This window comes from Canis aureus, chromosome 27 (assembly GCF_053574225.1).
Source record: "Canis aureus isolate CA01 chromosome 27, VMU_Caureus_v.1.0, whole genome shotgun sequence".
In the NCBI taxonomy this organism is placed as follows: Eukaryota; Metazoa; Chordata; class Mammalia; order Carnivora; family Canidae; genus Canis; species Canis aureus.
This window is the reverse complement of record NC_135637.1, coordinates 27,729,631-27,751,314: the sequence shown is the minus strand read 5'-3', so window position 1 is coordinate 27,751,314 and position 21,684 is coordinate 27,729,631. Positions and strand designations below refer to the sequence as shown.

Sequence of the window (21,684 nt, the reverse complement as noted above, 5' to 3'; positions counted from 1 at the left end):
ACACCATGACTCTCCCTGCCTCTAAACCTATGGTCTCATTAGTAGACTGAAAAATTCCACAAGCCTAGCATTAAACCCTACACAGTCTGGCTTTACCTACCCTCTCAGCTTTATCTTCTACTTCCTATAATCCCCCATTTGTGCATTCTTGCCTCTACCACATATTATCAATTCACCAGACCTTGTGAAAACCTTGAAACTTGCCCAGCTATGCATCCTACTTCAAGTTTCTTCCCTAGCAGGATATCATACGTCCCCCTCCCCACACACACCACTTTTAATGTAACTAAGACTTCTCAAATTTGACCTAAAATTTTGGTCAGCACCTCCTGATCAAATCTGGTAGCCACCCTGGACATCTTGCTGTTCTTCAAATATGCCAAGCACATTCCTGGCTCAGGGCCTTTGCTCATTCCCTTTTATTCCCTCTGCCTGAAATGTTTTTCTACCAGGTATCTGCCTAAAATGTTCTTCATCTAGATATCCAAATGGCTCACTCCTTTGCTTCATTTCTCTGTTTAGATGTCATTAACCAGGGAAACTTCCCTGACCTCCCACTGTTCTGGGACTTTATCCTACTTATTTCTCTCTTCAGAGCATTTATCCCTCCCTGATGTCTGATATTCAAATATTTACATATTGTCTATCTCTCCCACCAGAACACACACTCCATTAGGAAAGGGATTTGGTCTGTTTTGTTTCCTGCTATATCCCCCAGGGCCTAGAAGTTCTTGGAACATAGTACAAACTCAATATATATTTGTTGGAATGGATGTTTGAATAGAGTTCTCCCCTACTTTGAAATTCTATAATGTTGTCACATGCAGGCCTTCTAATAGTTTGTCTTGATTTGCCCATTTTTTTCTTAATTACTCTCAAGAGACGTGAATCTCTCAAAGGGACAAACCATATATTTATTCATTTCCACAAATATTCATTAAGGACTTCTTTTTGTGTGCCCAACTCTGTATATCTCAAGCAGCCTAGAATATCAGAAAGAGCACTGGAAGAGAGATCCTAGATTAGTCTTGGCTCTACCATTAGTTGAGTGACCCTGAACAAATTCATTTTTCTCCCTGGGTTTCTTCATATGTAAAACACGGAGAGTTACATTATCTTAAGTCTGTCCTGGTTCTGGCATCTGTTAAAATTTATTGGAGGTAAAACTTGGCCTACCCCAGTGCTTTAGACATCACAGGTACTCAGTAAATATTTGGTTTCTTTGTTGTAGATTCTCCTGTTACACAGGAATCTGAGTTGTCTTGGAACAGTTTGGACAGAACAAGTAAAAGTTTAAGTCCCACTTCCTTTTCTGACTCTGAGAGACAACCTCATTCTGGTGTTCGTGAGAGGATAAAGCACTGAATTTGAAGTTGGAAAATATGAACTCTGACCATTGCCATTTACTTGGCTATAGAACCTTGAACAGGCCATTTTGGAGCCTGAGTCTCACCACACATGAAAATAACCATATTGGCCTACTCTCAACTCTTCAAAGGCACCTTTTTATGCTGTTCTATCTACCTGGAACGATCTTTGCCCTTTCTTTGCTGGACTGATTTCTTCTTATCCTCAAGGATCAGCATAAACTTGCTTTTTTTTTTTTTTTATAAACTTGCTTTTTAAAGGAAAAGTATTCTCTATTTACTTTCCCCACCCCTGGTGTACTCTTACAGCATTTACCTCCATTGTTTATCTCAATTATTACAGCATTTATGTCCATTGTTACCTCTATTATTTACTATCCATCTCTAGGACTGTAACCACCACAAAGGTAAGGATTGTGTCCATTTTGTTTATTATTATACTACTTAGCGCTTGGTTAGGTGCATGGCACAGAAGTATCCAACAAATATTTTTATGGACAAATGTCTAAACTAACGGACCCAGACATTTTAATACCTCCAGAAAGCTTTTTGGTTCACTTGGAGAATCTAATAAACACAATTACACTCTAAGATCTTTTACAAGTTTCTGAGAATCAAGGTTCAAAACAGGGAACTTACATACACAGAAGTTAGAAAAAGTCACTGGAAATCATTTGAGCTGAAGAATTCTGGAGGCTAAAAACATGAAAGAGAAAGGACAGGGAATATCTATACCCCTGGCTGTCTTTCTCCAGAAGCCTATTATCAAGAATGAGGAGAAAAATCCCAGGCTTCCATGGGAGGAAGTGACCCATTGGTGGCCTGGTCCTTGTATTCAGGATGGAGGAAGTGACTGTCCACAGGCTGAAAGCCAGGAAGTAGGGGCAGATATCCAAGACAGCGTCCCTCCTCCACCATTCCCTTCTGCCACCTCTAGAAAGCTTCTGGATGCTGACCTGGTCGACCTAGAGGCTGGGCCACCCACACAGGTGGCTGGGAAACATAGTCAACAGAAAGTCCTGGTGCAAGGAGGACAGGAGAGGAGGGCAGGAAGCTGAAGCGTGGTGTGTGACGTGACTGGAAAGGGACTGCAGGCCAGGCTAACCTAACCCTGAAGCTACCCTTCACCTTGGACATCTCTTCCTTCCAAGCGGTGTTTGGCCACATTTCTAGTTCCTCTCAGAGGGGCCAAGGGAGGACCCGGCTCCCAAGGAGGGCAAAGAACCCCACAGGGCCTACCTTCCCCAGGAAGAATGCTCCAATCTCTTCCTAACCCCTAATCTGTGTCCTAAACCCCAAGGGAACCCACACTCCTGGATCCTGCAAAGAGCTGCAAGACCAGGGGATCACAGGCACCAAGATATCCGCGAGAAGCCTTGGATCCGGTCGGAAAAGTCATACTATCCTCCACTTTCCACAGAAAACCCCAAACCCAAGGTAACTCTCTATCCCCTTATAATGGCCCCGAACCCTGAGGATCCCGCTCTCCCCATATTCCACATACCCCTCACTCCAAGGGAACCCAGGGCCCCAGCTTTCTTAAGAGTTTTAATTTGAGGGCCTGGGGTCATCAGATCCACCAAAAAAGCAGGCCCCCTGACGGAGCCAGCATCCCTTTCTCCAGGGACCTCAACTCTCAGAGAGCCGCCCAACCCTCCTGTCCCTCGGAACCTTCTGTCCCCAATTCCCGAAGCCTCACAACCTCCCCCAATTCTCCTGCTAAGGAGCCGGGACCCACCGGAGTCCCCTCAGCCCGAAAGCCCCGAGGCTGCCAGCTCCCCTCACGGGCCCAGGCTTCCGAGATCACGGCGGGACAGGACGCGGAGGCCCTTCCTTACCCGCCTGCGCGGCCATGGTCCCGGAGACGCGGAAATGGAGGCGGCGGGCAGCACCGCAGCTCCCCTCAGCTCCCGCAGCCGCCTCAGGCGCGGGAGCACCTCAGCCCCGGGCGCGAGTTGGATGCACCGCCTACGGCGCCCGGGGAGGACCAAACCGCACCTGGCACCGCGGCCGGCCCGCCGACGCCCCGCCGACGCCCCGCCCCGCCCCGCCGACGCCCCGCCCCCTGCTTGGGCTCTGTGGGGTCTCTGGCACCTCCCACCGCGACCCGCCCCCTTGGTGAGAGCGGCTGCGGGTAAGGGTGGTTGTTCACTGCCGTGAGGTGGCTCCTCAGGAAAACCCCCGGGACTCCCTGGAGGTCTCAAAAGAGGATCCTCAGCCCATTTTACAGATGGGGGCAGCTGAGGACCCCAGGGGACAAGTTTGACTACCTTGAAATGGATCAGCTAGCTCATTACAAGCAGAAGTGAGATGGGAACCCAGGTCTTCTAACTCCCAGGCAAAAGCTCTTTTCAGTAGAGTGTTTGGGATCAAGAATATGAATATGATGGGGCAACTGACTGGCTCAGTTCGTACAGCATGTGACTCTTGATCCTGGGGTTGTAAATTCAAGCCCCACCTTGGATGTAGAGATTGCTTAAAACTCTTAAAAATCTTAAGAAAAAAATTAAAGTCTTTAAAAAAAAAGGGGGGGGGGATCCCTGGGTGGCGCAGCGGTTTGGCGCCTACCTTTGGCCCAGGGCACGACCCTGGAGACCCGGGATCGAATCCCACGTCGGGCTCCCGGTGCATGGAGCCTGCTTCTCCCTCTGCCTATGTCTCTGCCTCTCTCTCTCTCTGTGTGACTATCATAAATAAATAAAAATTAAAAAAAAAAGAAAAAAAAAGGAATATGAATATAGAGAAGCTACCCCACAAAACTTTAGGGGTTGAGGGTGGACTTTTCTTAGAAGCTTCTAGCTCAGAGAAGCCACTTATCTGTGCCACTGTAAGTAAGCTGGCATTCGGTAGATAATCTCTAGGTCAAAGATGGTGTGAAGGTGATGGAACCAGCATTACAGGGGCAGATCCTTCTTGAGGCCAAATAGGTATATAAATGAATCCAGCACACCAGATCTTCCGATTTTTCAAGACAGGCCAAAACTCCAGGTATTTAGGTGAATCCTCCCGCTGTTTAAATGTTGGGGACTTTTGGAAATGCTAAAAATGCTCTGTAGACCAAAGGAAACACTTGTGAACTGGATTTGCCCCACTGGCTCCTCTTTGTGGAGGAGAGACCACTGGACAAGGAGTTAGAACATCAGACTGGTTCATGGCAGCTGCTAGCTGGCTGAGGGGCCTTGAGAACCACTTCCCTTCACTGGGCTTGAGAGGGAATTAGGATCCTCCATGTGACAAAGGGTGGGCTACAATAGCTGGACCTGCAGTCACTCCCATCTGATTTTCTGGTGCTGTTTAGCAACTGTCATTTCCTTAGACTGGATTTAGGTCATGAGAAAAGCGTCCAAATGACCAGGAAGAGGCAGGGAATGGGCCCAAGGAAATGGATCATGACGCCCCCACTAAGGACAAAGTTCAATCCTGCTGCATCTGGTCCCAGCCCTCCAGTAAACAAAGGTGAGCACAATTCTCTTTTTTCCTGCCCTCTGTAATCCAAACCGGATGCAGGTCAGTTGGTTCTCCTCTGGGTGTGGCAAGTGGCCCCTGAAGTCCTGAATGTGGAGAAAGTACTGATGTGGTGGGGGAGGGGATGTGCCTGACTTCCTTTCATTCCTGGGAACCCTCCAGCCCTTGGCTTTGCAGTTTGAGGAAATCTCTGGTCTGAGTATAGTAACCACAGTGTATTGTGTGTTGAATTAAAGTGACAGGGGTCAAGAGTCCAGGAGACTATGACAAGCCACCTTGCGGCTAGCACAAAAGGAGCAGGGATTTTATTTACCCTGCACATGCAAAGAGGTTATGCTGGATTTTCCTAGGCACGCAGGCCCTGGCAGCCTAGGAATCAAGACCCCTGTTTGTCTTCCCTTTCCTCTGCCCCACAGCAAGGCACCTAGGTCTGTCTCTTCTTCCTCCTTAGGCTAATTCCACTTCTTTCACATCTCCAGCCTCCTGGTGTTCAATAGCAGGGAGATAACCGACTCCCCCAAGTTCCTTCCAGGGAAGTGTAGCTAACGCTTGAGAAATGCAAATTCAAATGTGAAGAAAGAAATCTGTAGAAATGATAACGAAGAGAGACTGTTCCAATATATTTCCAAAGAATAGTCCAAGATCACCTGTGAACTTGAGGGAGGCTTCTGGAGGACAGAAAAGTTCTAGGTAGGGAGATGTGGGTTTCGAGCACCCAAGTCACCAGTTTGCTTACCTGACCATAGTTTGGTCAGTCTCACTTTGCAGCCTTCTCTCTTCCCTACTCCCTTCACTCCAGGACTCTGCTTTTTCCTAAATAAATTCTGCCCTTATACCACTCTCCCATTCCTACAACCTTTCCATGTTCTCTGTAATTTTGTTGCCCTATTCTACCCAGAAGTGCACTCTTGTTTCTAAACGCTTAACGCATTTTCAGTTATATCATTTTGCAAACCCTGTGAATTAATCTAAATCTGCACTGTTTCATATGACAGCCATTAACCACATGTGGCTAAGTTAAAATGAAATAGAACTGAAAATTAAGTTCCTCAGTCCATTGGCTATGTTTCATGTGCTTGCTTAGCCACATGTGTCTAGTGGTTACTGTGCTGGACAGTGCAGATAGAGAACATCTCCATCATGGCAGAAAATTCTGTTGGACAGTGCTATTTTAGACAATGCTCAGTAAGGGGTGCTAACATCACAAAGAGGGACTACTAGGCATTATGTGCCTCTTGAAATGATGCAACAAGATGTATACACTACCATTTATGACATAGTTATACCAAAAATCCAAGCCTGAATCTGGCCAAGCTTCTGGATATAACAACCAATTTACAGGAAATAAAAGAGTAAGAGGAGCTTATTAATACCACAGTGATGCATACAGCAAAACTGAGACTGTGGGAAACTCAAGAGGACAAATGAACTGGTTTCTTTAACAGATAAACTGCAAGAGAAAGAGGAGAGGAACCTCTGGATGTAACAGGTTTCAGAGACAGCCAATAGCAGGGTATGGATCTGATTTGGGTCTCAAAGCAAGCAAACTGAACAAAAACATTGACACAACTAGAAGATTTGAGCAATGATTGGATATATGATACGTTAAAGAATTAATGTTAATTTTTAAGGTATATAAAATAGTATTTTGGTTTTAAATCCTTGTTATTGAGATACATATTTAAAATACTTAAATGGCACAGGACTAGGATTTCCTTCAATATAACAGTCCAAGCAGGAGAGTGGAAGCCGTGTGAAGATGGGGATGAAACAAGATTGGACACAGTTGATGATTATTGGGGTTGGGTCACTGGTACATAGAGGCATTTCTATCCTATTTTACTTAAATGTATTTTGTTTTCCATTTCTTTTTGGGCTTAGGAGTTCTTGGAAATCCCTCTTTTGCATTTCCTACCAAATTTTGGTGCTATTCATCTTGGTAACTTAGGTCAAAATGGGAGAGAGGGAGAAGAGAGACCTTTTCAGAGCGATGACCTGTAGCTCTGGTGTGCTGGGGAGCCTGAGGCTGAGCCAGGTTTGTAACCTCACTATCTTTCATCACACATTGTGCTGAGGAACTTCAGGGAACTGTACATCTACTGTTCTAAGTAGAGGGCCTGGCCGGGGGCCCACCTGCCCTGTTGCGGAACTTGTGGATAGATGCAGACACTGAATAATCTGTGATTGTCCTTAAGGTTCTGACTGTCCACAAGCTAAGTTCCATCATGGTAGCCTGCAAACTTAGGAATTCCACACACTTGTCAGGACCAGGGCTGTCAGGTCACACCTTGGGCAGGGCTGTGTATGAAGCCAGGCCTCCAGCTTGTACTTCTCATCTCTAATTATTGATGGTTGCCTGAAGACTTTGCTCCTCAATGTGACATTCCCACCACTGCAGAGGTGTTTCGCAGAGGCCAGACCAGTGTGACTACTCCCCAACCGATTCATGCCCCACCCCACTACCTCATATAGACAAGTCCACAGCTCACAGTAATGTAAAACCATTTAATTCTAGATCAAATCACTTTCACAACAGTGAAAATTAGTGACTGGTCAAGGTGTGCCACTGTACATGGTGTCATTTTCTGACTGTGGGTGGGACCTGGTCCTAATCCACAAAGGTGGTAGGAGCGGGTGGAGGCAAGAACATAGATAACACACAAAAGAAAAGAAAACTGCATTGGCAGAGGGATAAGGTGGTGAGCCTGCAGACGGTGGTGGGAAGGGGGTTTCCTGTTGGGGCTGGGCCAGCAGTCCCAAGTTGGCTCTCCTGCCCCAGCTCCAATAGAGGGCGAGTAGGGACCTAGAAGGTTCAAAATCAAAGGGCACGTGACCAACCTGGCTTTATGGACAGGTTCCTGGGATGCCTTTGCTGGTGTTCTCCTGGGCTCACTACTTTGTTAAAGAGTCCAAGTGATTTGTCTTTCTACCTACAATCCTTTTTTAACCTTTCTTCTGGAAACCCATTTCTATTGGGCCCATCTGACTGAAGTCCTCTCTCTCACCACTAGGTGGGGCTACTATACTAAAAGATCCCACCAATGCACTTGGGCTGAAAATTCAGGATACCCCCTGCCCCCACCTCACTGACTTTGGGGATTTCCAGGAGGTAATAAAAAGAGCACTCTTGCGTGGGTGTCCTAAGAATGTTTAAAATCCATCAGGGACACTGTAAAGCTGGTGGCTCAGTCCTACCAAATGGATTCGGCAAACAAACCACCTATTCAATACTTAAATTTTGTCTGATTAAACACTGAACTCTGGCATTGACAGGTACAGAGGGGAAGGGGTGGGGGCTGTGGAGAGGAGAGGAGGATTTCCCTCATCTTCCTTAAGGTCTTGGTTTCCACATGCTATGCAGAGTCACATCTGGAAAAAAGCACTAGAGAGGCTTTCTACTACTTGTTGGCTATGGCTGGGAGTAAGCCAAGAGCAGTGTGGACTGGTAAAGTGACAGAGAGGGCCCCAGAGGACGTTCTTCTCCCTCAACCCCTGGGATCTCCTGGAAGAGGCTGGATTTCTAGGAAGAGGGCTGACCAGCAGAGCAAGAACCATTTCACAAGTAAACTGTCCTCCTGCCTGGAACCACACCCTCAATCAGATTCTGAGGAAAAAGTTTGTGAAGTGGAAAAACAAGTCGAGGGCTTGGGAAGATAATTTCCCCTGGAAATTTCCTGGGGAAAGACCACACTATATCATCATGCTGAGGCTCTCTAGGCCCTGCTGCCTCACTTTAAAAATCATCAGAGGAGTTGCCTGCTCTGCAGTTGTGTGCTTCTCTGCTGTTAGCACACATACAAGGAGTTTTCAGGGTTATTCACCAAGCCATACCAAAATCAGGGTCACATGTGGGTCTCCCCACTCCTGCCTCCTCATAAAGGACAATTTGGCTTCTGGGGAAGATGGTCTTCAACATGCAGCTGAGCTGACTTGACAAAGCCTCCAGTGTCCTTTGGGTGAGCTTTTGTGGCCTTGGGGACAGGGCTGCTTGTTCAGTTTTTCCTGCATCAGAGCTCCAAATCCTGCCAGAGTCCCGCTGGCAGGTCTCTCCTGATGAGGAGTCAGTCCAGCTTCAGCAGTAGTCTCCACCGTGTGTCCACTGGCAGAGAGGCAGATGAAAATATTTGGGGAGGGAAAGATGATGGGAAATCTGTGACTGAAGCTACATGTCTCTGGGGATAATCTACTCCAGGAAACTAGGAGGTCAATCAAGCCACTCTCTGGAGCCAAAGAGACTGAGCATGGCTCAGAGCCAATAAAAGATCTTTGGATCTCTGGTGAATTCATGAAGTGACTCCAGTTTTAGCTGCTGCAATTATGATCTTTATAGGGCAGCAATTTCTTGCATTTCTGCTGAGGAGGAGGAGGAAATAGGGCAGAGCAGCACTGGGATATAGAAGGGAGCCTCTCTATATGAGAAGTCCACTGATTTTGGAGGTCACTTACCAAGGGGTATTTAAAGAGAAAAAGAGTTTCTACTTGGTTCATCCCTTTGTTTTTGTAATATTAAACTCAGGTGAAATTGTACTGACAGTTTCTCCTTGCCTCTTCCCTGTGCAGAGTCAGGACCTGCTGAGCTGGAACAGGATTTCATGGTGTAACTCATGAGAGATGACTCAATGCCAAGGACTGAGGTTAGAGCAGGGTGTTTACAGCAGTGGACATACTCCAAAGTCCTTGACAACTGGTCTTGAGTCCCTAAGCTCTGATGGGGAAGCAAAACTCCTTGATGTATTACTGACCACCCCCCGATTCTAGGGGTCAGGATTAGCCAGGAAGCCAAACATCAAGAGTGGGTGTCCAATGTCACCAGTCCAGAGGTCCTGCCATGGATATAGGCTGGGAGCCCAACATTAGGCAATGAGGAGCCAGAACATAATCACTAGGGCCACAAACAGGAAGAGGCGTGACAGGAACTGTTCATCCACGTACTGGGGTGTTCCAGGGACAGCTGGAGAGACAGGAGGGAGAAGAGAGGCTGTCAGAATGCTACAGCTGTGCACGCTGCCCATTTGGGCCAGAAGTAGAGAGCATCAATCTTCATCTTTTTACAGTAGGACTCTGCACACTAAAAAGATTTCCAAACCCCAAATAACATTAGGCAAAACAAAATTGAAATTATAATGATATGTGGAATAATATAACAATGAGGACAAGGTTTCCAGTTTATCCAAAGAGAGTTTGGTCTGCAGGTGTAAACTAAACAGGAAACTCTTAGAAGAAATAATAAAAGAAAAGCTGCTGTTAAGCATCTTCTCTGTGCTAAGAATTTTGTATACACATTACTGCTTGGTGGGTACTGTTATTCCCATTTTGTGTAAGAAGAAACTGAAGCACAGGTACAAGGTGATCTGCCCAAGATCACAAGGTTTACGAGTTAGTGGCAGAGCCCAAGAGTCATGCTTTCAGCCTCTCTACACGCTCCCTTCTGAGTCATGGAGTCTCTAGATTCTGGCACTGTTGAGCTGGTGTGGGTGGGTGGGGGGTGGGGGGGCGCTGGTCTCAGAGAGCCCCATGCAGAGTGCCTTCCTTTTCCAGAGGAGAAAAGTAGGGCCCAGACAGGCAAAGTGACTTGTCTTGCCCATCACATAGCAAACTAGGGGCAGAGCTAGGCTTCCATTCCTCCCTACTTTGAGAAAAGCTACTATGTAGAGCTCCCTGTCCAGACTTTGGGGGAAGGAGAGTAAGAAAGTCTATATCCAAGATAGGCAAATTTTATCAAATATGACAAAGGAAAACTGATTGTGGCAGGGGGATAAAAGTGATCCAAGTCCATCCAGAACTGTAGAACTCTCTTTACCTGAAGAACTCAGGGTAAGCCCTGAACCAGGAAGAAGGGAAGCAAGCTGCCAAGCAGGTTCTTGCTGCTATCACAGCGCCCTGTCCCTTTGTCAGGGCAGAGCATACCCTGCCCTGTGGAGTCTCCTTCCTTTGAGAAAATGTGTAAATGAAGGAGAACTTTTGAGGTGGAGGAGGTAAGGGCATGCCAAGATCTCTTGGTGCTGTACTATTCCCCAAGTAGGTGCTCTGATGATTCACACAGGCAATCAGTCAATAAAGACTTCCTGATTGCCTGCTATGTGCCAAGCACCAGGGTAAGGGCTGAGGAAACTGGGATGACCCAGGAGTAGGTTTCTGTCCCTAAGAGCAAAAGCTCCTGGCCAGGAACCATACATTGCTCCCTTCTGTACCACACACACTGCCCAGCACACACAAGGCTCTAATGAGTGCAAGCAGAGCTCAACAGACCTCGGCACCTCTGCACACTCCATGGTAAGAATCTTGGCCCAAGTGTCAGACTGGGATAAAGTACAGGCACCCACTTTGCTGCCTTGCTCAACATGGAATGCAGCTGGCACCTTTATGGTGGCTGAAGAGTGAAAGGGAGCAGCAGGTAACAGATCTAGAAAAGGGAGAAAGGGTTCCCAAAAGGGTGGGGCTTGTGATCAGCCCCACATGTATCCTAAGGGAAGCTGGACAGACATGCCACAGAATAGAGAGGCCTTGAATCCTGGTGAGTTGCCTCACTCCTCCTTGCCCCCAAATGGTACATGCACAGGACTAGGCTTTTCTTCATATTTAAAAAAAAAAGAATCATTTTATTCTATTTCATTTTATATGCACAGAGTAAGTCTTGTGAAACACACTGAGCATTTTCTGATTTGTAAAACAGAGCTAAATGCACATCCATCCCAAAGGCTTGTGGTGAGAATCCCGTTTGTGATGACAAGCACTTTGAACATGCCTAACATTAAGTGGGCAAGATACATTATCATGACTACCAGTAATCTGAAAAGACTTCACGTTTCGAAAAGGCTGACTGACCAAGCAGTGACAATTATCTATAATTGTCATATTAATACTAATGAATTCCAAGGAGCTTTCAAGTAGAAATACTAAGGAAGCGGGGTCTTACCTGGAGGAGGCCGCCCATCATTTATGTTAAATGCTGTGGCAAATATCCCAAAGGGAAATGCCCCAATTCCAAAAGACATCTGGAAGCCACCATCTCCAAATCCAAATCCTTGAAATCCCTGTATGCAAGAAATACAATTCAGAAGAACAAGCATGTTTCTCCCACACCTGTCAAACATGCCACCTGCAAGTGGCACCTGCCTCTCCTCCCTACCCTCTGCTACCTGTTTCCAAGGGGGAGCATCTTTTTTTTTTTTTTTTTTTTTAAGATTTTATTTATTTATTCACGAGAGACACAGAGAGAGGCAGAGACAGCAGAGGGAGAAGCAGGCTCCCTGCAGGGAGCCCGATGCAGCACTTGATCCCAGAAGTCCGGGATCATGCCCTGACCCTAAGGCAGACGCTCAACTGTTGAGCCACCCAGGCATCCCAGAACATCTTTTCTTCCCATTTAGAGTACAAGGCAGAGAAACCCTGGTGGCTCCTCTGCCCTTCTAGCCTTCAAGGGGTCCCAGCTAAGGAGCTGTGAATGCCAGAAAGGACTGGCTCTGGCCCAAAGTAAAACAATCTGCTGATGCAAGTCAGGGCTCTTGGAGCACCAGATTTTTTCCCAGAATCCCACACTAATCAGTAAAATTTTCTACATGCTTTATAACAAAACTGGCGACAACTCCTCCACCCAATTACAAGGGAACATCAGAACAAGCTGTACATTATTGGTAATAGCAAAAAAAAAATGGAACTCTAATTAACCAACAATGGAGGTCATGATCAAAATCTTGATACACGCACTCTCTAAAGACCATGATGCTGACTATGCAGCAACACAGAAAAACTCTGGTGACCAAAGGTCCCTAGACAAAACTGGACACTATGGTCACAACTGTAGTACATGCTGACATGTAGGTATGGGAATATGATATAGACAGGTAAGTATTTTCCCTCAGTTTTCTTTTAATACTTTTACAAAGAGTTTAAAAAACATAAAAACACTTAATTTTTTATCTGATTATAAAAAGGTATATACGCTTGTTATAAGAAACTTACACATTAGAAGATTAATTAACATAGTAAGTCAGAGGTCTCTTCCCCGCCCTGCCCCAGAGGCCTCCTTATTCACCATTCCATGGCCACGCTCTCCCCAATAGTCACTGCCAGCAGCTTGGTATATCAACCTCAGCTTTCCCCTCCTCCAACATGTTCTATAAGGCACCATCTTTCATATGAAAAGACTCAGTAGGAATTATAACACTGTGAATAAACAAACTTTTTTCTATCTTGACCAACACTGTGAATAAACAAACTTTTTTCTATCTTGACCAAAGTTGCACAGCTAGTAGAAGGGGCAGAGTTCAGAACAGAAATTAGGTCAATATGATCCGAAAACCTATGCTCTTTCTTACAAAAAATTTTCTCTCCGTCCCTACATCTCTAGATCGATCTTTGGAACAAATGATTAAAAAAAAAATAAGAAAATGCATGGGGTCAACTGTTCTCCACAAAGAGATGACTGGCCTTCACTTGTGAGTCTTTTCCAAGTCATGAAAGTGGCTGTTCCCTATCCCATACCAAGCAGCCTAGCATCCAGCTACAAATGGCACTACCTATAAAGCCTAACAGCATATATTAACAAGAGAGCAAGCCTATAGAGAAGAAAAATAATCAGTTTTCCATCTTCTCAGTGCAGAGATGCCTCCTACTCAGACCCAGCATGGTTGAGTCTGAGGGCTCCTGGGACCGAGGCTGCCTTACCCAGGCAGGTGCAACTGTTTCATCAGGAGCTACCACTTCAATGAGTGCAATCCCGCGGACTGACCCTCTGGTCTCTGTTTCAGCAACCTCTATACAATTCCACAAGTCCTCACATTTGCTGGGGCAAAGCAGGCAGGAAAGCATCACTGGTGGCTGCGAGTACTTGTCTACACTAGAACTACACACCACTGTCATTAAGGCCAGAGCCTCTGGCTTCTTGAGGTAGGAGCTGAGACTCTGTTGAGAAACAGAGACTAGGAAAGTTAAAGTAATGTCACCTGGTAGTCAAGGAGAGAGAATTTAGATCAAAAACTAGGTCAATATGATCCAAAAACTCATGCTCTTAATTCTGTGCAGAATTGAAAAACTCTTGTGACGAAATTATCAGACAAAACTGAACACTATGGTCATAAGTATGCTCAGGACAATATATAGGTATGTAGACAAGATACAGATATAAGTATTTTCCCTCAAAATTTTTAATATTTTAATCTGGAGAACATATACTTGTTTGGGGATTCCAGTAGTGTGGATAAATGTTTTGCTATTATAATTTCTTTAATATTTTAACAAGAAAATTTTAACAGTAACATCGGATTTAAATGAGCAAATTTGGGCAGCCCGGGTGGCTCAGCGGTTTAGCACTGCCTTCAGCCCAAGGTGTGATCCTGGAGACCCAGGATCGAGTCCCACATCGGGCTCCCTGCATGGAGCCTGCTTCTCCCTCTGCCTCTCTCTCTCTCTCTCTCTCTCTGTGTCTCTCATGAATAAATAAAATCTTTAAAAAATAAAATAAAATAAATGAGCAAATTTTTTGAGCTAGTGATTCTTCTAAGAATTTATCCTAGTAAAACCACCATGTACCAGGGGATCCCTGGGTGGCTCAGCAGTTTGGCGCCTGCCTTTGGCCCAGGGCACGATCCTGGAGTCCCGGGATCGAGTCCCGCATTGGGCTCCCGGCGTGGAGCCTGCTTCTCCCTCCTCCTGTGTCTCTGCCTCTCTCTCTATCATAAATAAATAAATAAATAAATCTTTAAAAAAAAAAATGTACCTGTTCAAAAAGGTATCTCTAAGTTCAACAGAGTATTTTTAAAATAAGAAAAAGGGAAACAGCTAAATGTCCAACAAAGGATCAAATAATGTTAAGTTCATACAACTGAACACTAAACAGCCTTTAAATAAAGTATTACTGGCATGTAAAATCTCATGATATATCATTAAAAGTCTCCCCATCTCTAATATAAACTCCATTAAGGGCAGGGATCTTTGCTATGTTTACTGATCTATCATCAGTGCCTAGAATGATGCCCAGCATACAGAAGGCACTTAATATAGAAGGAATGAAATTTTAAAAACAAGAGTTAAAAAACAAGAGCCAAGTATCATAAAAAATAAACAAGAACATATGTATATACATCTATAAAATACATACACGTAAATAGATCTATAAAACTTTTTGTGTGTATATATAATTATAGAACAACAACAAAAAAAGAGAAAAAGAGAACAGACCAAAATATTTCCAGTAGTTATCTTCAGATGGTGTGATTATAAGTGATTTCCCCCTTCTTTTCCTTTGTGTATTTCACAATTTTTCCTTTACTTTTAATAATCAAGGAGAAAAAATGTAGGGCCAAGATGGAAACTCCTAAAGCCATTCTAGAAGCTGCCTCTAGAATGTTTCTCACCCCTCTGTTCTCTGGCTCTGGCCTCTGTCCTTGAGGGCGGGGAGGAGTCTTCTCTCTGAAACAGAAACATTGTAAAATAAATAATCATAATGCTCTTCACCAACAGAGTCAGGTCCACCATGCCCACATGTGAACTTACACCAAATTAAACCAAATCTTAATCTTCATTCTACTTGTAATTGTTTTTCCAACTATATAGAAAAGCAAGGAGAAAATCTCAGATGTTCATTACATTGCACTATATACTGCCAACTTCTCTCACAGGAGCTTGGCCAAGACTGATTATGAATGCTAGCCAGATATCTTCTCTGGACCTATGTGATATAGGGGTCACTGAGGTTAAAAATCCCAAATCCAAACTGAAATAGAGAATGGCCTGTCAGCAAAGAGGGCTGAGATTCAGGATCTCTCTGATATGCCCCAATTAACTTCAGCTTTACCCCTCACTATTTCCTTGGTAAGTACTCTACACTTTGTTTTTGGCCTCTGGGTCTTTTTTTTTTTTTAAGATTTTATTTATTTATTCATGAGAGACCCAGAGAGAGAGAGAGAGGCAAAGGCACAGGCAGAGGGAGAAGCAGGCTCCATGCAGGGAGCCCGATGCAGGACTCCATCCCGGGACTCCAGGACCAGGACCTGGGCCAAAGGCAGCGCCAAACCGCTGAGCCACCTAGGCTGCCCTGCCTCTGGGTCTTATCCCCTTCTGTCACTTATCCCCAATATACTGGACTGAAGCTTGCTACCCATTATGCAATAGGCAGGACACTACAAATACTAAGACTGTGACGGACCCTACTCTTGAGGTGTTTCTGGTTTGAAGGGGGTTACAACCAATCACAAAGGGGTTTACAACCAATCACAATACAGTGTGGGAAGGGAATTCCTGAAGAGAGGTATCAACTACATAAGGTGAAAGCATGAGTGAGAGCAACTAATGTGGGCCACTTTAAGGAGAAGGTAATTTCACAGCTGCTCATTAAAGATGGATAGAAATTAGTGGAGGTGAGGAGGATGTGAGCAGGACTGGGGAGGGCAGAAGAGGCAGAGGGAAAACAAATACAAAGGCTCATAAATGTGAATGGGTAAGTTCCCTTAAGAGAAATCCAGTATGTCTGTGTACAGGATATGCTGGGGTGGGGTTAAGAGAAAGTACGAGACATTGCTTGGGAATTTGGGGTGTGTGAGCACATGCATATGTGTGCATGCGTGCACCAGACCATGAAGAGCTCTCAAAACTTGTGTTTAGTGAATGACAGACCCACTCATACCTCAAACTCCACAAAGCCTCTCAGCCTCTCTGTCCTCTCCTCCCTCTGTACTTTATATATCACTGCTGCAGCAACCCCCTTCCTTGCAGACTCTCCTGCTGGACACTCTGCTTCCCAAGCTGCTCCTTCAAAGCATTCTGCACTCTTAAAATTGTGGTATCTTGTGCGCTACCTAACACATTGCCTGCTTGCTGGTAGAAGCTCAGTGGATATCTGCATTACAGCCCAGTGAGGAACAACTTGGCTTCCTTCCCTTCCTAAGGGACTTCCATCTGGATCCCAACTGCCTCAAAATGAGGGTGTGTAAGCACTAAGTAAAGGATGGGGTGAGAAGGTGATGAATAGAAGTGAATTCATGTCCAAAGGGAGGAGTGGATGTGAGAGGTGCCCCAAGGCCTCACCTGGGGTCCTGCTGCCCAGTGCTGCCCCTGCCATAGAGCGGGATGACTTTATCTCGGCTGATGCCAGCTTTGCAAACTGGACACACCTGTCTGTTAGGTCTGGTCTCCAACCACTGAAAACAGGAGAGAAAAATGCATGAATGATATAAACTCACTACAGAGTGGTCACAGCCAGAAGAAAAACATGGACCGGACACCTCAAACTGGAAACACCAGCACCAGTAGGGAATACTTCAAGGAACCCAACTCTCTGATTCCTGCTCCTGGCACTCAATAAATATTTACTACTGGTGAAATCAAAATTGCTTTTATTTTTTTTTTTTTGGGGGGGGGGGTGGTGTTTTTTTTTTTTTTTTTTTTAAGATTTTATTTATTTATTTATGAGACACACACACACAGAAAGAGAGGCAGAGACACAGGCAGAGGGAGAAGCAGGCTCCATGCAGGGAACCTGACATGGATCTCGATCCCGGGTCTCCAGGATCATGTCTTGGGCCAAAGGCAGGTGCTAAACCGCTAAGCCACTCGGGCTGCCCCTCAAAATTGCTTTTAAACACCTCATAATTAAAGACTTCTTCATGTTTCATTAAGTTAAGGGGCTCTCAGCAACACAGCAGGAAGGAACTGCAAGTCTGTAGCAGTGTTAATGGGTCTGACAGACTCAGCCTCAGTTTAGGCCGTGCATGCTGATATAATGAACCTTAAATCTCTGCCTTCCCCAACAGATCAACTGTATTACACTGGCAGGCAAATTTTTCTTTCTGTGATTTCTCATTTTTACAGCGTTTCTTCAACTACTTTGTATCCCAGACATCAGCATTTGGACATAATAACCTCACCATTTTCTGGTGATTTACTATGTGCTAAAAGATAGATTTTGCTATTATCTAAATTTACTTAAAGTTTCTAATGTACTTTCATTGATTTTTACATTCAACTATTTCTTTCAATATTAAAAACACCAGAATTCTGTTTTGGGTTTCCCAGGCTCGTTTACTGGTTAAAAAATATTCTGCTTAACTTTCTCTAAAACAAAAGAAGAATGATAAAACCATGTTATCTATAGTATCTTTGAATAATTTAATACATGTATAATATTTCTCAGCATTTATCTTAGAACATAAATTGCATGTTTAGACCCAATGATAAAAAGTTTATTATATAAATGTGAATCTAGGATTTCAGGGCCAAGGAGAAAGCAGCATTTAATGATTTTTGTATCTCATTTCCTTTATCCTACTGTTGAAAGCTTCACAATTTATGTGTTATGCTCTTTTTATAAATTTCCAGCAGACAAATTTATAAATGTACCGAGTTTTGCTATAGTCAGAATGCACAGCCCTGAATGTAGTGGGAACCCCTTTCTTGTTTCCCCTGCTGCTTTCTCCGCCCTAGACTTTGAGACTCTAGAGTTCTGGAACGTCTGTCTTCCCCGTACATTCCTAAGCCACCTACTAGTATGGGGCTCTTTTGTCAATAACCTTGCAAACAGTCAGCTCACAGTGACTTTCACAGCCAGCTGTGAATGCCAGACCCTGCTGTTTCACCAAGCATGTGCCTGGGTCTTGGTGAATACTTAACTGACTGGCTTTCATAATAATCTAAAGCTGGGAAAACAGACATCTTCCCCCTCTCATAAAAGCTCTCTGTTGAGACCAAGAAAAATTTCCCGTTCCTAACATTTTCAAGACCTTATTTAAGGGTCAGGGAAACAGTTGATATGATAGGAGGTTCTTTTTTGTAGAGACAGAATCTCAAAAATAAAAATCTAACATACTATCAACTCCAACTCAATCTACAGATGGGGAACTGTGAGCCAGAGAGGTGTGGCCTACTAAAGCCACAAAGTCCATCGGTAACAGAGTCAGGACCATCCCACTGACCCCTTGTTTTCAGCAAGTGCCTATCAGGGGACAGGTGTATAAAGAGGGGTGGGGGTAAAACAAGCAAATGAGCCCACAGACAGGGGAGATTGCAGCTTCTGACAGTAGTCTCCTGAGACTAGGGGTGTCTTGTGCAACCATAGCTGATGAAAGACAAAGTAAAATGAAATGCATCTTACCTGATGTAAACATGGCCAACTGCCAGAGTCCCCAGGGCAACCAGTCATCAAGGAGAAAGAGAATGGGGGTAAAGGAAGAAAAATGCTTTCATTAGCAGAAACATTGAGGGTGGAAGCACAAAAACAGGAACACGGGGTGGAACTGTGAAGCAGTGCAACCCCACTGAGAGTCTATGGGGAAATCACTAGTATCAGAAATTAGAAAAGACTGGGCTAAACTCACAGGAAAAATTAGGCAATAGAGGCAAGATCCCAGTTTCTAACCCTGGGATCCTACTTGTAAAGAACCCCCAGGTCTCAGACCATCCCAAACCCCGCTTCTCTACAAGTCAACCTTTGAGGGGTGGTACCCCCTGAAGGAATCCAATAAAAGCTAAAGACCTTCTGTGCAGAAAAATTCATGGGGGCATTCTCATACACACATGCACACACACATACACATACCATTTTAGACTCTACTGAAAGTATGTTCATAGCCTCCTAAGGCTCACAATTCATGGTTCTGGATCTGGTTTAAGAAAATCTTCAGGCTGGGACACCTGGGTGGCTCTGTGGTTGAGCATCTGCCTTTGGCTCAGGTCATGATCCCCGAGTCCCGGGATCAAGTGCCCCATCGGACCCCCGGAGGAAGCCTGCTTCTCCCTCTGGCCTTTGTCTCTGCCTCTCTCTCTGTATTTCTCATGAACAAAAAAATAAAACCTTTAAAAAAATCTTCAGGCTGGCAGGAAGTGGTTTAAAAGTTCAAGTTTACTATAAAAAATATCTTTAAGTAATGAAAAGGATGAGGATACTGTTTGGCAGAAAGGGCTACCTTCAGTTTAACGAGTTGTACTATAATGAAATGTTGTCTAGTTTCTCAATTTTCAAATGAGGAAACCAAACTCAGAAACATGAAATGACTTGCCTATGGCACCAGGACTAAAAAGTCAGTCTCCTGATTTCCTGTTTATTGTCCCTTGCACCTAGCACTAGGTGCAAAAAATGACATTTACAGAATTGAAGGAAAAGTTACTCAACTCTAGATTTTTCATTTTTTCTCTCTTGACTTATTCATCCAACTAACATATATCCACTGAACACCTCCTATGTGCTAGGACAGTGGAAAATGTGGACATGGACAGCGAGGGACATGGTTTATGTCCCTCATAACATGACTCCTCTAGCTGAGTAAAATTTGGACTCAGGCTAATTCCTTTCCCAGTTCCTGAGCCACAGTTTAGCCTCACCATCCAGACATGCAATCCCCCTGGATGTAAGAGACACCTCTGACATCTGACTTCCACATTGACTTGCCATTCCAAACTGAGCCCAAAGTACCCCAAATCATGGCAGATCTCCACTGGCAACTTCCCTCAAAGGTTATCGGGGAGAAGTGGAGGTGACTTTCTTTTAGGGAGAGGCTTACAATTATAATAAAGGTGGTGATCACCTCCATTTATTAAGCAACTATTGTGTGCCAGGCTGTGGCTGACTAGATTTCCATTAGTTAATGTCACTGGAAGATGATATTAACCTATGACAAAATATAATTATCTCCATTTTACAGATGAGGAAACTGAGGTACAGAAAGGCTGGCAGATTGTCCCAGGGATAAACCATACTAATAGGAAGCATATGTTTCATATTAGAGTCTGTGTTCTCTCTAATGGCACCTTGATTTAATTCTTAATTTCGTCACTTATTTTCAAGTCTTGGGCTTCTTTTGTTTTGTTTTTTAAAGATTTTATTTATTCATGAGACACACAGAAAGAGAGGCAGAGAAACACAGGCAGAGGGAGAAGTAGGCTCCTCAGTGGGAGCTCAAAGTGGGACTCCATCCCAGGACCCCAGGACTAGGCCTAGTGCCAAAGGCCAATGCTCAACCATTGAGCCACCCGGGTGTCCCCAAATTTAGGTTTTATAATGCCCTGGAGAATCTCCAATTTCTAGGAAACAACAGTTTCTGCATAAAACTTAATGATTAGGGGCAGCTTGGGTGGCTCAGTGGTTTAGCACCTGCCTTTGGCCCAGGGTGTGATCCTGGAGACCTGTGATCGAGGTTCCACGTCGGGCTCCCTGCATGGAGCCTGCTTCTCCCTCCCTCTGCCTGTCCTTCTGCCTCTCTATCTCTGGGTGTCTCATGAATAAATAAATAAAATCTTAAAAAAAAAACAACAAACTTAATGATTAGGGCAAGAGCTGCCAAAAACAACCTGTCCCATTCTATTTATTCAATAAATTTATCTCTATCTTATCTTAAACTCCCTTAATAAATACTGCTTAAATGACCCTTTCTTCATACCACTTCCCTGATCAAAAATATCCCATAGCTTTATGTCCTACTCAATCAAATCTGGGTTTGATAATCTCGCCTAAGCAGTGTTGCGGTCTCAAAATCTCATATCCAAGAGTGCACAGGTCTATCCGTAGAGAATGCCTGCCTTGGGGGGCACATACTCTTTGCCTTATCTGTCATTCTTACCCCTCCACTTACCTCAATTTACCTTTCAAGGCCCAGCTCAAAATCAAGGGAGAGGAATAAAATCCCAACATTTACCCAGAACCTCAGAACCAGGAGGGACTATTCAATAATGATGGAGGCCTGAATGAAACTAACGCTGCCACTTCATTTTGATACACATAAAATATAGTAACAATTATCAGGATCATCGCTAACACATAGTATTCAGTGTGTGCTATGTTCTCCTCTAAGCTTTTTATGTATTTTGAGTCATTTGACTGCTCACAAACAACCCTGTAAAATGAGACAGAGGGTGTATAAGCACC

The 21,684-nt window shown here is 44.5% G+C and overlaps 2 protein-coding genes and 1 long non-coding RNA gene across 19 annotated transcripts in view; 1 reads left to right on the top strand and 2 right to left on the bottom strand.

Annotated features, from left to right (window-relative positions):
* LIMK2 (LIM domain kinase 2) overlaps nucleotides 1-5,591 on the bottom strand; it is a 62,544-nt gene extending 56,953 nt beyond the window's left edge. For 2 of the 4 annotated variants that reach the window (XM_077874360.1, XM_077874361.1), the window contains exons 1-2: nucleotides 5,569-5,591; nucleotides 3,936-4,051 (exon numbers count right to left, since the gene is read on the bottom strand). In XM_077874360.1, coding sequence (XP_077730486.1) covers nucleotides 3,936-4,051; nucleotides 5,569-5,576 — 124 coding nt within the window. In that variant the 5' untranslated portion in view covers nucleotides 5,577-5,591. Of the gene's footprint in view, nucleotides 1-3,205; nucleotides 3,369-3,935; nucleotides 4,052-5,568 lie in introns of those variants that run through there. The other 2 variants (XM_077874362.1, XM_077874363.1) reach the window with 2 other exon arrangements.
* LOC144299070 (uncharacterized) lies at nucleotides 46-17,145 on the top strand. 6 transcript variants are annotated; one of them, XR_013365872.1, is made up of 6 exons: nucleotides 46-2,804; nucleotides 4,684-4,823; nucleotides 5,284-6,463; nucleotides 6,714-6,867; nucleotides 13,183-13,721; nucleotides 16,545-17,145. It is a non-coding gene; the product is annotated as an uncharacterized LOC144299070 (long non-coding RNA). The 6 variants fall into 6 exon arrangements; XR_013365874.1 differs by lacking the exon at nucleotides 46-2,804 and adding an exon at nucleotides 3,412-3,485 and having other exon boundaries at nucleotides 5,312-6,463; XR_013365869.1 differs by lacking the exon at nucleotides 46-2,804 and adding an exon at nucleotides 3,412-3,485.
* The window catches only part of RNF185 (ring finger protein 185), a 32,932-nt gene continuing 18,571 nt past the window's right edge, over nucleotides 7,324-21,684 (bottom strand). For 5 of the 9 annotated variants that reach the window (XM_077874375.1, XM_077874372.1, XM_077874371.1 and 2 more), the window contains 5 exons: nucleotides 18,919-18,937; nucleotides 16,857-16,969; nucleotides 15,188-15,242; nucleotides 11,749-11,866; nucleotides 7,324-9,783 (listed from right to left, as the gene is read on the bottom strand). In XM_077874375.1, coding sequence (XP_077730501.1) covers nucleotides 9,686-9,783; nucleotides 11,749-11,866; nucleotides 15,188-15,242; nucleotides 16,857-16,969; nucleotides 18,919-18,937 — 403 coding nt within the window. In that variant the 3' untranslated portion in view covers nucleotides 7,324-9,685. The remainder of the gene's footprint in view (nucleotides 9,784-11,748; nucleotides 11,867-15,187; nucleotides 15,243-16,856; nucleotides 16,970-18,918; nucleotides 18,938-21,684) is intronic. The other 4 variants (XM_077874369.1, XM_077874370.1, XM_077874376.1 and 1 more) reach the window with 1 other exon arrangement.